Here is a 17,340-nt window from a genome sequence, read left to right on the forward strand (position 1 = left end):
CCATTATTGCAAAATTTCCACTATTACATATTCACATATAAACAAACATGTTTTCCTTTCAGATGTCCTTAAAATCTATTCCATAAAAACCTTCATGCTCAGATTACTCATCTTCCTTTACACCAAAAATATATTGATATTTATTAAACACCTGCTATATCTGTAATAGTCTTTCAATTATGGAGCATTTCACACTTAGCTTTACGGAAGTCTTTATCAAATCTGACATTAAAACAAGCATGGATTTTAAATACCTAAAGACAAAAATATACAAAACATACACATATAAGATCAGTTTACTATATCTTTATACCCTCTAATCCAGTAGTTTCAACTGAAGGTGATTTTGCTCCCAGTGGACATTTGGCAATGTCTGGAGTTATTTTGGTTTTCACAACTGGAGTTTGGGGGGTGCGCTACTGGTACCTAGTGGGCGAACATTCTACAATGCAGAGCCCTCACAATGAAGAATCATCTTGGCCCAAAATGTCAAACACATTAATCAAGTCCCTAAGTAAGACAAGTTATATTACCGAAATTACAAAGCCAAGTTTTGATCACTGAAGGGGACACCAAAACCAAGTTAGTCTACCAAAACACTATTAATAATAGGAAATCATTTCCTTGTACCCACTCACCATCTATTTGACTGAAGATACCCATCAAGGAAAGGGTCAAGTTAACCCTTTAAATGCTTCAGGAGCTCTCCCCTTCCTGAAGTTTCACTTTGGAAATTAAATATTTTCAACATTGTACAAAGATGTGCAAATAAAAGAAAATGGCAGGCATTCCTTAGTGATACAAAACTTGCCCACCAATCAAATAAACTTCAAATGCTGTTATTTTCATTAAAAAATCCCTGAGCTGAGAAAAACTGGTGGTCCTTAAATTTCTTGCTTTTTGCATAAAACAGGTTAAAATGACTTAAGACCATCATAAATTATTAATGTACTATGAAAAATTTCTCAAAAAATCTGCTCCTTTGTGTTCCTGTTCAGGATATGTACCCCTCCTCACCCTTTCCCTTCCAATTTGATGTACTCTAGTCAAGGCCCAGCTCAAATCCAGTCCACACCAACCTCACTCTTTACCAACTCTTACACACTGACATATCAACAAAGCTAAAAGCTTTAGGGAAAGAGTTTATACTTAACTATTAGGTTGGTGCAAAATTAATTGCGGTTTTGTACCATGAATTTTAAATCATTATAACTAGGCTCCAACATCTTTATTAATCAAAATAGTAACCATTACAATCAACACATTTTTGCCAACGAGAAATAAGTTTGTTTATTCCTGTAGTGTAAAAATCCATGCTTCGGGATTTGACGAACTCTTGGAAAGCATTTTCTGCATCCTGCTTGTTGTGGAAGCATTTTCCCTGCAAAAAGTTGTTGAGATGCATGAAGAAGTGGTAGTCAGTTGGCAAGAGATCAGGTGAATATGGCGGATGAGGCAAAACTTCGTAGCTCAATTCGTTCAACTTCTGAAGCACTGGTTGTGCGATGTGCGGTCGAGCATTGTCATGAAGAACTGGGCCCTTTCTGTTGACCAAAACAGGCATTGCAGTTTTCAGTGCATCTCATTGATTTGCTCAGCATACTCCTCAGATGTAATGGTTTCGCTGGGATTCAGAAAGTTATAGTGGATCAGACTGGCAGCAGACCACCAGACAGTGACCATGACCTTTTTTTGGTGCAAGTTTAGCCTTGGGAAGTGCTTTGGAGCTTCCTCTAGGTCCAACCATTGAGCTGGCCATCGCCAGCTGTCATATACAATCCACTTTTCATCACACGTCACAATCCGATCGAGAAATGGTTCATTGTTGTTGTGTAGAATAAGAGAAGATGACACTTCAAAACGACGATTTTTTTGAATTGCGGTTAGTTAATAAGGCACCTTATCGAGCTTTTTCACCTTTCCAATTTGCTTCAAATGATGAACGACCGTAGAATAGATGACATTGAGTTCAGCAACTTCTCGTGTAGTTTTAAGAGGATCAGCTTCGATGATTGCTCTCAATTGGTCATTGTCAACTTCCGATGGCTGGCCACTATGCTCATCTTCAAGGCTCTCGTCTTCTTTGCAAAATTTCTTGAACCACCACTGCACTGTACGTTTGTTAGTGGTTCGTGGGCCAAATGCGTTGTTGATGTTGTTAGTTGTCTCTGCTGCTTTATGACCCATTTTGAACTTGAATAAGAAAATTGCTCGAATTTGCTTTTTGTCTAAAATCATTTCCATAGTCTAAAATACATATTAAATAAACAGCAAGTAATAAGTCATTAACAAAAAATATAAGGCGAGAAATGCGCGTTAAATGATGTATAACAGCACCACATTTATTTAAGAAAGTATTCCAACATCAAAGGCAAATTCCAACAATGCAAAAACCGCAATTATGTTTACACCAACCTATTATTTCTGTGTCTTTGGAATGAAAAGCAACCAATATGGTACTGATAGTTCCTAGAATCTGTTTTCTGGCTATACCTATTATGTAGCAGGAGTATTTACCTCTCCCCACGGAAATAAATGAGGGGAAAAAAACAAACAAACCAACATTTTACCTCCTCTTCACTTTCTTTATCTTCATCCTCTGAAGTCTCTTCCTTGTTTTTCTTTTCATCTTCATCACTGCTAGATTCATCTGACAGGATTTCAGGACACTTGGTTTGTTTAGCTTTCCTTGCCATTCCAGAACTGTTCCTTTCCTTTTTGTTGCCTTTGCTAGAAGTTTTTTTAGATTTTGGCAATGGCTGCATAAAATAAAATAAAGATAATACCAATGAGGTATTATTTCCAAATCAATCAACTGTTTATGAAAACTACTTCTCAATTCTTGTTCCTATCTCAAGAAATTGTATTTCCAAGCTTAGCAGCTTTACAGAGAATAATTCATCTTTAACTTAATGTGTTAAATTAATCTTTTTGTCTGAACCAATACCCTTTCATCTGTATTTGAAACACCTAGGCAAAAGACTTCACAAATGTTTAAATATGCATTCTATATTCTGACATGGAAGACTAGAAGCCCAAGTACATATCATGTTAAGCTCAGACAGCTGGGTACACTTCATCAGGACAATATTTTGAGTTAGGCCTACTATAATTTATTTCATTCTTATAAGCATTAGCACTGCCATTGCCAGAGAAGCTTCTTGTTTTAGGGAGCCCTCCAATCAAAGGACTGGGAGGAACCATCCATAACGGAGATAAAATCTTACTTTACAAATCCTGAATTTATGAACTATATATTTTATAGTCACATTACCTCTGGGCTCTATATTCAATAATGCCAGGATTATAGTCTAACTGATGATTGTAAATATGCAATAAGTACTGAATATGTTAATTATGAAACGAAGAACCACAAATTAAGTGCATTGCTCTGACTTTGATCTTCAATTAAAACATACTTTTTTTTTCTTTTTTTTAAGGAAAGCGCAGCTCACAGTGGCCCATGCGGGGATCGAACTGGCAATCTTGGTGTTATCAACACCACGCTCTAGTCAACTGAGCTAACCAGCCACCCCAAAACATGCATATTTAAAAAGCAGACTAGATCATGTGAGGAAAATGATTTGATTATGTTAACCAACAAATTTAATTTTTAAATCCTTTCTTATGGGAGAATTTGCTAACTTTTGAAGTTGAAAACCATAAAACCCTGCATAAAAGATCTGAAAAGATATTATTTCTTATTTCTGAAATTATAAGAGTATCTTTTGTTTTCATTTTGCCATAAACAAAGGAATTAAAGGAATTAAAATCTTATTTCTGAAATTATGAGTATCTTTTGTTTTTATTTTTGCCACAAACAGAAACATTAAGAAAAATCCCATAATACAACCTTAAAATATACAACTGTATAAATGTTAGTGATAACTTTTGGAAGTATCTTTCATGATACTAACAGAACCAATGGTCTCTTCTCTCCTAGGAACATCCACTATTAAGGGTCCTGTCACATACACAAAAATTAAGAAAAAGTGGCTGCTTGTCATATAGTGCTCTCAGGCAATCTACAAAACAGCCTTTAAATTGCCCAAACAACCTACCCTTGTACAGGCAGTCTGGGAAACAGCCAATCTAAGTGTAGGTCACTTCAGGAATTCTAAGTTAGTGGACCAAAGATATTTCTCAGAGGGGTTCTCTATAAGAAACTTCCTTGAATGTATACAGATATCCTTGTTATGTGAACTATTACTATTACCAAGAAACAAATCCATTTAGATAAATTTTTTAATATCACTGACAAACGGTAACTTTCACTGTCTAAACTTTCACTACTCACTATATGAAATCCAGGACTCAAATGTACAGTATTAGAAAAATGTGGCATCCCTCACTTTTTCAGCTCAGGAACCAGATGCAGGTAGTGAGAATATAATCTGTATATGGAATTAGTAACATGACAACTGGAATGGGTGCTGAATAAATCTCTACAAAAAAAATGAAAGGCTGCTAAATCATTCAAGTAACCAATCAAGAAAATGTAACTTTCAAAAATAAATGATGAGTGTTTAATTAAAAAATTGTAATGATATGTAAATGCTTTAGTTTTCCTATATTGGTTCTAAAAATAGTTATATCTGTTCATCAGAATCCAGTGTCAACATCATCACTTTTTGGAAACAAAACCTGATTAACAAATAATCAAGGTAGAAGTACAAAAGAATAGTAAAACAATGTTAATTCAACAGTATTATAGAGAAATTAGTCCTAATGAGTTTATAGTGTTTTTCTTAAATGATGGAAGTGTGTGACAAATAGAAAATAGCTTAGGATACCATTAGATTCAGCAGAAAACACATGAAATCCAATATGAAAAATGGATGTAAGAGTTAGATTCCATAAGGATAAGAAAGTGGTTCTCAAAGTGTGGTTCACAGACCCTGGGGTTTCCTGACAACTTTTCAGAAGCCTACCAGGTCAAAACTATTTTCACAGTAATACCAAAACATTATTTATTTGCTCTCTCACTGTGTTGACATTTGTACTGATTACCTTAGATAGAGCTGCTGATCAAGGCTGAGGCAGCAAATGGTGCTAGTAATCCTATTCCTCACAACTACACACTAGCAGGGGAAAAAGGTGTTTCTCTTGGGAATGTCCTTGATGGAGCAGTAAATATTAACTGTATTAACTCTCCAACTTTTGTGTACATGTCTTTAGAATATCCATCCAACAAAACGGAACGTACAATATAGAGTACAAATTGAAGTTCACTGGTTTGCTAAAGGAAAAACACTTGTACAATTGAGTTGTGACCTAAGCTAGTTACTGTTTTCATAGAATACCATTTTTAAAAACATTGAAAAACTATACCTATTTACTTAGGTATTTGGTATACAATGTTCTCAAAAATAAAGAACATGACCCTGTCACTTTAAGGAAAATAACTGACAGTATTTATTTCCAATGATAAATTTTAAAATTGCAATTGAAAAATTGGAATTTTGGAAAATTAAAGTCCACTACCATGAACTTGACAGCCTCTTAATAATTATAGATTTGTCTGATTGAGATGGTGGTTATATTGATGAATGTGACCTTTTGAAAGTGTTTAATGAAATGTGCCAACATTTGGAAGATCTGCATAATTAAAAAAACCTGTATGTCCCAAGTGATGAATGCGTATTACACAATCATGCACAGGTAAGAGGTCCAAGTTCATTAACATGATTTCAGATACCACATTACAACCAAACTTTAAGAAACTACCACTTTGGATGGAGTTTTTATGTTGTATCAAAGAAGGATATCCTCGATTTTCTGAAAGGGTTTTTCAAACATTCCTCCTTTCTCTAACTACATACCTTTGTGAGGTTGGATCTTCTTCAAATACTTTAAGCAAAACAATACATTGCAACAAACTGAAATGCTGAAGCAAATAAGAAGAGTTGTCTTTTCTTAACTCAGACATGAACAGATTTGCAAAAACATAAAATACCATTCTTCTTGCTAATTTTAAAGTATTTTTCATACAAAATATTACTTTTGTTAACATGTAGGCTATTATTTTAGAATTTTTCAGTTTTTATTTAGGATACAACAAACATCAAAATAGCCCACATAAACAAAAGCACTTGGGGGTCCCTTATTTATTTTTAAGAGGGTAATGGGGTCCTGAAACCAACACATTTGAAAATCACTGAGGAAAAGATGAATATAAACAATCCTTCATAACTTAGGCAACTTAGTAATTGCTGCTGGGGAAAAGTGTTCAACTTGTCACATGAAATTCTAAAGAAGTAGAGGTACAGCCATAGTAACAGTTTAGAAAAATAGAAAGATAATCTCATCATTAAATAAGCCAATTTGAAACACCAAAAAATATCACTATACCCCTTGGGTTTATAACTGCATGACACAAATATCCTTTATCTGTCCTTGTCCAGCTAATGGTAAATAAGACAGACTGGGAAACAGCCAATCTGTTTCCCAGACCAAGAACAGGCAAAAACAAAGTCCAGAGCTATTTTCTGCTTTCTATTTTTTATGCCCTCTCCACTCACTGATGGTGTTCCTCTGAACTTCTAGGCCCTCTAGACTGCTTCGCATTTTCTTTTCTTACCAAAATGAGAAAGAATATGAAAATACTTGCTGACAGAGTTAAACTAAAAATGCAAAGTCATATTAAGTACTACTTCAATAGACATTTTCATTTAGCGATTTTATTTGTTACTGTTAAACAATTAGGGCAAACTTAATCTAGATTTTAAGAAGAGTAGGGTAAACTATAAGGCCATTTTACGTTCTGTCCACCTCCTGGGCCCTGCTGAGGATTCTGGAAACCCAATCTAAGAAACTTTAGGTCAGCTTTATGTCACTTTTACATAACTTTATTCCAGTATCTAGAAAACATCCAGTTCCAATATAACCACATCTTGTCTTTCCTGCATAACTGCAGGTTGCACACCCTCCCCCACCAGCCCAACAACACTTCATCCTCACTCAACCTGTCTCTGTTTCTTTCAGCGCCGTCTAGATACATAACTCTGGATACTTAGAGTTTGTAGTTCTGTCCCATCTGATATTGATTTAATAGTTATTTTTCTTAATCTTATATCTTTTATAACTGACAAAGAACATATCCATATGCATTCTATGTTATCATGAAATTATTGCAGATAAGTCAATTTGGGAAGGCATATTCTTTGAATGTAGATATTACTAAATGTTGACAGCAATGCTGCTAACCAACTAAATTGTTCCATAAAAAAAGAGAAAGGAGAGTCTATAATGGATTTGTTCCTGAAATAATACAAATTGGTCCTCACTTTGCCAGACGGCTTTGGATGCATTAAGAAATTCAAGATCCTCTTCACCAGTTCACTATTTACACCTGATCTCTCCAAATCAAGAACCTCACAGATGCTCTTTAACATGGCATTTCTAAATCTGAAACAGAAAATGGAAGAAATCAAGGTGATTATGTAGGAAAGTTTATCAACATTCTGCACAATATAAAAGCAATAGTTAACCAAACTGGCTCAGCTACAAACATTAAAAAAGCAGCCAATGTTCCTCTGAATTTTGGAAGCACTTTTTATATTCTTGACTAATGTATAAAATACAACCAAATATGATTATTAAAAAACTGGAAACACCATTTACCAATTAAGTTTTACAGGTAGTAAAAGAATAAATTGAATTAATTCAATAGAAAGTAATGTAAAGATTTTCAATACTATAAAATTCATGGACTTGATAATTCTTCTGGTTGATTGTGATTAAGTATTACCTTTTCCCCTCAGCGTTCCTACCATGTTTCAGCGAAGGAACAGGTAATCATCTTTATTATTTATAGTGCTTAAATGACAGGAAATTTAATAAATAAAAGCTTGCTTACATTATGGTGAAAAGACCCTGTTTCTATCAAATTGATTATCTTCAAAATAGTTTAAATGGTTACCTGTTAAGTGGAATGGAGTAGCTGACAGAGGACAGGAGTTGGGAGTTTTTTTATTATATTCACTTTAGACCTTCTGCAATTTGGACTGTGTGAATGATTTACCTGTGTGTTAACGATATACTTGTGTGTATCACTCTTGTAAGTAATAGAAATGTCTGTGTTTTCAATAATCTTGATAGTCACTATTTATTGGAAAGTAATGAACATCCCAAGTTAAGTTATGAAGACATATCAGGTCTTGGCACTTAAATGCAAACAATTAGCAGTCTACTGAAAATGTATGGGTGGTCACACTTAAATGTTTAAAAATAAAATTTAAAGCACATTAACCAAAACATGATATTAAAAAAAATAATAACTTACTTTTTCAACATTTCTTCCTTTTTTTTATACTGGGTACTTCCTTTTTCAAATGGAAAGCCACTGAACTGACCCACATTCTTCTTTAAGGAGGACACCTGAAAATGTTTCTCTTATTATTGTTACTTATTACCCAGTAATGTACACAAGAAAAAATTCAAACATCTTTATTTTCTTATCTGCTTCCAAGTTACAATATTAGTTAATTCAACATTTCTTATTCATGATTGAAAATTATATTTATTACAAAAATATTAACATTATAAAAGGATTACAAACTTAAGTTTTTAAAAATGACAATTTGAATGAATTTCCATCTGGGAAATTTTTTGCTGGTAATTATAAAACCACAACTAAATATTATCTGACAGAACCAGGGCATGTGGAATGTTACTACTTAAAAAGACATCCTTTCTCTCAGTAATACAAGTTATACATAATATTTAGTTTCCAAATCAGAAAGTCAAGAGATTTTACTCTTTGAAAAGTAAAGAACACAGCACCTCCAAAGTTAATATCATTTAACAGTAATAGGACTTATGAAAATGAGATTGCTGTGAGGATCAAAGGAGAACACACGTGAAAATAAATTATACCATTCCTCAGACATTCTAACTTAACAATGTCAAACTTTACTTTGCCCATGCACAATCCCAAAGCAAATTTTCCTCAATTACATGGAATACTGAAGTTGTGTGTACAGTACAGCAGACCCCCATCTTTGGTTACTGCCGTCTGAAAATTTTAAATGGCAACTTCCAGAAATAAACAATTCATAAGTTTTGTGTACTGTTCCGTGATGAAATCTTAAGGTGTCCACTTGGGATGTAAATCATCCCTTTGTCCAGTGTATCCATGCTGCACAATAGTCCCCCCCTCTTATCCTCAGAGGATTATGTTCCAAAACCCCCACTGGATGCCTGAAACCAACCACAATTAGTACCGAGCCCTATATATGCTATGTTTTTTTTCCTATACATACATAAATACAATAAAGTTTAACATACAAATTAGATACAGTAAGAGATTAACAATAACCAATAAAATAGAATTATTAACAATATACTGTAATAAAAATATGAATGGTTTGGGGACCATTATTATGTAAAGTAAGTATTACTTGAACACAGGCACTGTGATACTGAGACAATCAATCTGATAAACAAACAAGACCCCTACTGACTAACAGGCAGGTGGGGTATACAGCCTGGATATGCTGGACAGATTCACATCTCGGGTGGGACAGCATGACATTTCATCATGCTACTAAGAACAGCATGCAACTTAATACTTATGAATTTATTTCTGGAATTTTCCATTTCATATATTTGGACTACGGTTGACCAAATAACTAACACCGTGAAAAGTGAAACTCTGGTAAGGAGGCTGGCTGTCTGTGCTCTCTGCCCATTAAATCACTTACTTAGCCTGCTCAGATGAATTGTGGCAGTATCTCAATCTTGTGTTCAAGTAACCCTTATTTTACTTAATAATAGCCCCAAAGTGCACGAGTAGTGATGCTGGCAATTCCAGTATGCCAAAGAGAAGCTGTAAAGTGCTTCCTTGATGTGAAAATATGAGTATAGTACAATGAGAGAAGAGACCACATTCACGTTACTTTTATTACAGTATACTATTTTAATTGTTTTATTTTATTATTGGTTATTATTGTTCATCTCTTACTGTGCCTAATTTAGAAATTAAACTTTATCATAGATATATATATATATATATATGAAAAAATATAGTTATAGGGTTCAGTACTATTTGCAGTTTCAGGCATGCATGGCGGGGAGGGGGGGTCTGGAACATATCCCATGCAGATACGGGAAGACTAATGTATAATATAATTTAAAAATGAAACACTGATTTATTCTCACAAATCTATTAACAACAAATTATCATCTAATTTATCAGACATTAGCTCAAAATAACATATAATTAACAACTGTATCACTTATTCTGAATGGCTAAGAAAAGCCCAAAATATAAATATCTTCTAATACATTTAAAGATCATGAAAATCATCACAATTTGGATTTCACAATGACATTTCAGTTTGGCATAAAAACACCTACAGTAACACAGAGGAAAAACTGAGGGTTGCTAGTTGGGAGTGGGTGGGGATGAAGGAGAAGGGGAAGGGATGAGACAATATAAATTGGTAACTACAATATGGCCTCAGGGATAGAAAAAACAGTCTGGGGAATATAATCAATAATGTTGTAAATATTTTTTAAGGGGCCAGATGGACTCATGTCTTGTTAGGGAGACCACTTCATAGTCGGTGTAGAGGCCTGACCACTGCACTGTATTTCTGAAGCTGATGTTGAATAACAATGTATGTCAACTACAATTATATATACATATAGTCACGGGACGTGGAGTAGAGTGTGGGAATAGAGTCAATGGAATTGTAATAGATAAGCATGATATCGGGGGTGGGAGGGCAGTAGATGGGGGAGGGGGGTTGTTTCTGTGCGAAGGGTGAAAAGGATAACTATTGCATTGTTCTGTACACCTGAAACTAACAATAAAAAAAAAGCAAACAAAAAAAAAAATCTTAAAGGGGCCAGCCGGGTGGTGCAGTTGGTTGGGGCGCAAGCTCTGAGCAATAGGGCCACCGGTTCAATTCCCACATGGGCCAGTGAGCTGCGCCAGAATGGCTCAGCTGTACAAGGTTGCCAGTTCAACTCCTGCATGAGATGGTGGGTTGCACCTCCCACCCCCAACTAGACTGAAAGCAGCGAATGGACTTGGAGCTGATGGGTCCCAGAAAAACACAATGTTCCTCTTCCCCTATTTTCCAATAAAAATCTTAAAAATAAATTAATTAAAAAAAAACAAAACACCTACAGTAGAAAGAGCCCTGGATACTACAATCCTAATTGCTACTATTCAGTTATATATCCTGTCATACGTCATTTAAAAAGGATATGTGTCAGTGTGCTCACTTGTATGATATGGAAATTGAACTAGCTGATTGCTAAAGTATTTTTGAGGACTAAAATTATGCTTCTAGTGTGAGGCTTCTATAATGCTTCTATTGTAATACATAAATACTAGATTAGAAGTATAAAAAAGGTCTTACTGTGCCTGGTCTGTTGTAAAGTAGTTTATGTAGATTTCTAAGTTCATCTGTTTTCTTCTTACTCAGAAAGAAATGTATCCTTTCAATTTCACAAAGTTTCTGCCCCTTTCCTAAAAAAAAAAAAAATCATAATAAAGTTAAATATCCATTATGTGTTAATACATTTACAAATATAATTTAACGAGAATTATTTTTACAGCATAATTTACATGTAACTTTTGCTCTAATAGGGCAAGTAAAATAAAATTATACCAATAATATATTACTACTTAGTAAACACTAAAAACTAAACACCGCTGACCATCATTTTGTATATTTAGGCATTTTCACCATAAAAATGAAAGGAACATAGAATAAACTTACCTTGTGCAATTGTAAATGGCTCTCTTTGTAAAGAAGAGACTTGCATTGTCAACCTCTCTACTTTTTTCTTTTCCCTCTTGCCTTCCACGATGAGACTCTTTTCTAGAAATTAATTAGTACTTCTTAAGTAACAAAAAGCTTGAATATATTAACTTTATTGAATAAACATGTACAAAAATCACAGAGACTTAATACATTACTCTTCTAAGTAGGATTTTGAGAAACAAATAAGAGATATGAAAATCCTTGATAAGTTAATAGCAACATTGACTTTTTTTAGAGTACCATTATGCATACCTGGCAACTTCACAGAAGATCTCGCTTTTAAAAAAAATCAGAGCGCAAACAAACTTTTATCTAACTACAATTATTGCTATGGAAGTGAAAAATCACCAAGGCCCTCAATAAGCCTACTCTTTGATCAGACATAATTCTATTAACTGGGATTCACACTTTATTTTACCTCAAAAAACAGTAAGTTTAGACTAAGATAATAAGAACTTCAAAAGATATAGAGAAAAGCAGTAATTTAGTAAGCTGACAAAAAAAGAAAAAGAAGGACTTTAAGTAAGGCAAAGCAGCTTGGAGTTACTATGGATAGGACAAAACTCCACAAGTTCACATTTACTGCAATCAACTGAGAGGGCATTACTTTGCAGTTTAACAAATGATGTTCATAATAATGGTCATTAATCATTCCCAAAATGTTAAATTGTTTAGTCTGGAGTGCTTTTTAAAAAAGAGCTAGAAAATACAGAAATATACTTAAAAATTTAAAACATTAAGCTTGATTTTCTAAAACCACCTACCTATTGACTGAAATAGTCAGATAAATAAGAGGACACTGCCTATCATTGGAGGCCCTTCCATTCATTTAGCTGAATGCCTGTTTTGTACAAAGCTGCACTAGACACTGAGGAAGATGAGTAAATGATCAAGACATTGAATATTTCTTGAAAGAAATATCAATCCGGGGGACTACGAAACACCAATATTATACTCCAAAGTAGAAGATGATAAAGCGCCTTAATAAAGATATAAATAAGAGTTCTGAGAGTCGAGGAAAGAATAATTATCTTTGGATTAGTGGAAAAGGATCAAAACATTGGAGCTGGCTTTGAAGGATAGGTAAGATCTGGAGATACAAGGATTTCCACAGAATTTAGTTAGAAAAAAAGGATTCCAGCAAGTATATTCTGGCAATTGTGTATAGATGAGAAAGCAGTCTAAAGCAACCTGTTATCACTTGCTTTCTTTCACTGAGTGATTTAAACCATTTGCTTGCCTTAGATTTCCATCTACAAGCTAAAAAATTTCCTAGTCTATCTCCAGTCTAGTATTTTCCTGAGCTTCAGATCAACTGATGGGGATGCCAACTGGACAGCTCCACTTCATTACAGGCACCTAATGCAATGTGTCCAAAACAAGTCAAAATCATCTCTAAACTTGCTCACCTCCATGTATTCTACTTTTCAGAAAATGGTAATATTATCCACCCAGCTGCCGAAGACAGAAACCTGGGAGTCATCTTTTATTAGGCCACCCCCTACCATTGCCAAGTTAAGTCAATTCCACCCCTTATTTGGCACAGACTTCACACTGCCTTGTTTCTCCTTTCCCTCAGTGGTAGAGTTAAATTTTCAAGGCTAAATAGGATAAAAACATTCAGAATTTTAGTTGTTTCATTAATACCTAAAATGAATGAAATAGAAAAATACATTAGAACAACTATAAAACTGCTTAGGGAGAATTTTTAAAATTTTCATGCTGAAATTCATCATCTCTGGAATCCAAATCTTGTCTTTAAAAGACTAAAACAAACAAACAAACAAAAAAAACAACAAACAAAAAATTGGAGGAAAAGTGCTGAGAAAGTCTTGGACTAGTAAATATTGCAGTCAATTTTGTTATTGTATTATCAATTAGAAAATATTTTTTCTAAGCACTTTGTACTTCAATGCAGACATGCTCCCTTCTTAAAGCGCCCACGACTTTAAACAAACAAAAAGCATACCATGTAATCTCAACCCAGATTGTATTTATAAAATCCTGATCATGGACTGGTTTTGGCTTAAAAGAAATTGACAGTTAAACGCGGTTTTGGGAAGAAAGCTTCAAATCTCTTCCCAAGTTTGCCTGAGTTGTAGCCATATATTAAGGAAATCTAGATTGGGCTAATATAATATCATCAAAGAATGTTAAGGTCTCTTGACGCGGATTTTAAAGTGACTGGAAACATCTTAGGGAGCTGGCACACTTCAAAGAGGCACTGCCCCATCTATGTTGGATAAACAGATATAGTACCATTTCTTAATTCTGTAAGGTTCTTCTGTTTCATGCCTCAAATAATGGTTAATATTTATAACCATTAATATTTAGTGTTGCTTCCCTCAAAAACAAAACTGAGAAAGCACTAAGCTCATATTTAACTTTCACAATTCACTGCTTTCACATTTAACTACTTTCTCAAGTAGCAACAGCTTTCACCAAAGGTGTTTCCCTGTGAAACTACCCCTAGCCCTTTTAAAAGAATCTCTGAAGTCCAGCAAATATATTAAAATTATTAAAACATTTCCTGGACTGGCATTAATAACCTAATGTGTCATTTCATTAAAAACCTAACAACTTCAAAAGGCAAAACGTGTGTTTAACTGACAAGATTAAAACATGACCTTAGTAACTTCAAAAGCTAAAAGTTTTAAAAACAGACCTGAAACTTAGAAACTTCCTGTCAAATGCTGAAATGTTATTAAAATATATTGATGGTGAGAAATCAACTGTACTCCAAACTCGGTTATAACAACACTAATAAGTATCTTTTTATAAGAAACTGAATATACCAAGCTAATTTCTTCTATTTATAAAACAAATTTCGCACACATTCTTGCTGAAAATTCCTCCAATTTTAGTGCTTCTTAGTGCAAAAAGAGCAAAAATAAGCCTGTTTTGTGTAAAATCCATCACTTAGGGACACGACTTGGTCCCTACCTTTCTCTTCCTCCTCGTCTTCGTCGTCCTCTTCGTCATCCTCGTCCTCCTCTTCACTTTCCTCTCTCGGGCCAGGAATTTCGGGTTCTTTCTCGGAGGCGGGCTGGTCAGGGGTTCCCTCTCCCTCCGCAGCAGGGCTCGAGGAAGACATGCTGTCGCCCTGCGGGCGGAAGCCAGATGTCTCGGTTCCCTCGCCCCCGGCTGGAAGGACCGGGGGACCCCGCCACTTACCCGACCCCTAACAGCTCCAAGAAGCCGGGGGCCGAGGAAAACCCGACCTCAAATTTGCCTCCTCCGGCAGCTGGAACAGCAGTGTCCTCTCTCCCGAGGTAGCTTCCCTCCCGCTCCACCCGCGTTCCGGACATCCCCAAGGCGGGAACCCGCGGGGCCCAGCCGCCCCTCCCACCGCCCGACCGCGCCGCGCGTCCCCTCCCGCGGCCCAGGCCGCCGTCCAAATGGCCGCGGCGGAGCGGGGCGAGCCCCGCGGCGCCCTCTCGGCCTCCCTGCCCCGACGCAGTACTTACCGCAGGTCCGGGCGGCCGTGGGCCTGGCGCGCGTGGACACAAGGAGGCTCCGGGAGGCAGCGGCGGGCGCCGAAGAGAAGGCGCGCGGGCCGCGGTCTGGCGTCACGCGCGCACCGCGCTCTCCGCTCCCCAGAATCAACAAGATTTTCAAAATGGCGGTTTGGGCAAGAAAGCGGGAATGCGGCGGCCAATCAGGGCCACGAGCTGGAGTTGGCGCGCGCGGGTGGGGGGAACGGGATGGAGGAGGCGGGGCGGGGTGGCTCGGGCGCCTTCGCGGGAAACCCGGGAAGCAAGACCGGGCAGGGGTCCCCAGGGGTCGCCCCGCAGCTGACGGAGGGGCGCGCACGGGGGCGCCTGTCGCCCGCCCACGGCGCTTGGCGCGGGGGGGAAAGCGGGCTCCAGGGCGGCGCTGGACGGAAGAACGCCAGGGGGCCTGCGTGGGTATTGTCTCCACGGCCCGTTCCCGGGAAAGAGGAGGCGCAGTCACGGACCTGGGAGGGTGTGCGCGGTTGTTGGTCAAGAAGTTTACAAACCTCGGAGTCGCTGTCCACACTACAGTATTTCATAGAAATGGACAAGAAGTACGAATTGATCGATCCCATGTAGGTCCCAGAGTTCATGCCGGTGATGACTCCCGATTCTGATGTATTTCTGAGGATCCCATCGCCTGTAAGCGGCACCGTAAGGAAAACGACCCCACCACGTTGGAAGTTAACGTCACCAGAGACGAATAGTTTTCCAGACCTTTAAATATAGGGAGGAAAGTGTGTGAGTGTGTGTGTGTGTGCTATAATAGAGGAAATACGGTATTGCCCAGACCAGACGCTTCTCCCAGAGTTCTAGCCAGCTTCGCAGATACCTTTTAAACTCAACATTTCAAAAATTGAACGCAGTATTCCCCCCCCACCTCAAATGCTCCCCCTATATATGTGATTCTCTTCATTTTTTTTCCCAACTCCTCAGCCACTAGCTGCCCAAAGGATCCTTTTTACTCAGCGGACTTAATGGAAATACGATCCATCCAAATACAAAAATAAATTTGCCTGAATGGACACCCGGTTGCAGGGCAAAAATTAGACATTTTCATTGAACCCTCTCTTTTCCTTTTGCACCTCTACCGGAAACATAAACAAATCCTGTCATTTCTACCCTCAAATTTTATATCATTTCCCACTCTACTGGTGCCATTCAAATCCTGTCCTCTTGCTTGGATTTCTACACAGCTTCTGTCACTGGTCAGGTGGCTTCCACATTGCCACCCCCCACCCTCTACGAGTCACACAGCAGCCAAGGTGATTTTTCTTTTAAATTATAAGACTGGGGTACTCTCTTGATTAAAACTCGGCAATGGCTTCCCATCACACTTGGAATAAAATTTAAAATACAATAGTTTATAAGGTCCTACATAAGTTAGTTGCTGACAATCTTGATTTCAGCTGTGACACAGTTGGCTGTTGGAGCCACACAAGCCTTCTTTGATGTCCCCCATAAAGCCAAGCTCATTCCTACCTTTGAGCTTTCCACTTACTTTTTTCTGTCAGGACTGCTTTTCCCTCAGAATCTTCAAATGATTTGCATTTTCATGCCATTCAACTCTAGGCTCAAGTACTTCTCCCCCCAGTACCACCACTATTCCCTTTTTATTCTTTTTCATTCATTTGTTTATTAAAATATATTGAGTACCTACTCTCTGCTCACCAGTAGGAAGCTGTACTTAGTACAGCAGTACTAAGTTCCTGCCATCTTCAAGCTTCCATTCTAGTTGAGACAAACAAACAAGGGAATATATTCTATGTCAAGTAGTGATAAAAGTAAAGCAGGGTAAAGGAGATAGGAAGTATCAGTAGGATAGATGGGATTTTATTTTACATATTTGACAATTAAGGAAGATTGTGTTAATAAGATGATATTTGAAAAGAGATCTAAGTAAATGAGAGCAGTGAGGAAAGACTGGATATATTCCAAAGAATTCTCCAAAGTATTGAATGTGAGGTATAAGAGAAGTTAGTGATGACTTTGGATTTTGGATACAATAACTAGAAAAACCAAATAGATTATTTGCTGAGATGAGGAAGACTTCAGGAGTTGGGTTG

General features: G+C 36.9%; 1 protein-coding gene across 2 annotated transcripts in view; it reads right to left on the reverse strand.

The window, feature by feature from the left end:
* Positions 1 to 15,423, reverse strand: part of DEK (DEK proto-oncogene) — a 36,485-nt gene extending 21,062 nt beyond the window's left edge. The window contains exons 1-7 of one of the 2 annotated variants that reach the window (XM_019630392.1): positions 15,248 to 15,423; positions 14,724 to 14,883; positions 11,736 to 11,837; positions 11,373 to 11,482; positions 8,285 to 8,379; positions 7,287 to 7,407; positions 2,571 to 2,759 (exon numbers count right to left, since the gene is read on the reverse strand). In XM_019630392.1, the coding sequence (XP_019485937.1) occupies positions 2,571 to 2,759; positions 7,287 to 7,407; positions 8,285 to 8,379; positions 11,373 to 11,482; positions 11,736 to 11,837; positions 14,724 to 14,874 (768 nt within the window). In that variant the 5' untranslated portion in view covers positions 14,875 to 14,883; positions 15,248 to 15,423. Of the gene's footprint in view, positions 1 to 2,570; positions 2,760 to 7,286; positions 7,408 to 8,284; positions 8,380 to 11,372; positions 11,483 to 11,735; positions 11,838 to 14,723; positions 14,884 to 15,001; positions 15,065 to 15,247 lie in introns of those variants that run through there. The other variant, XM_019630390.1, reaches the window with a different exon arrangement.
* Positions 15,424 to 17,340: the final 1,917 nt, after the last annotated feature.

Source organism: Hipposideros armiger, unplaced genomic scaffold (genome assembly GCF_001890085.2).
Source record: "Hipposideros armiger isolate ML-2016 unplaced genomic scaffold, ASM189008v1 scaffold_907, whole genome shotgun sequence".
NCBI lineage: Eukaryota > Metazoa > Chordata > Mammalia > Chiroptera > Hipposideridae > Hipposideros > Hipposideros armiger.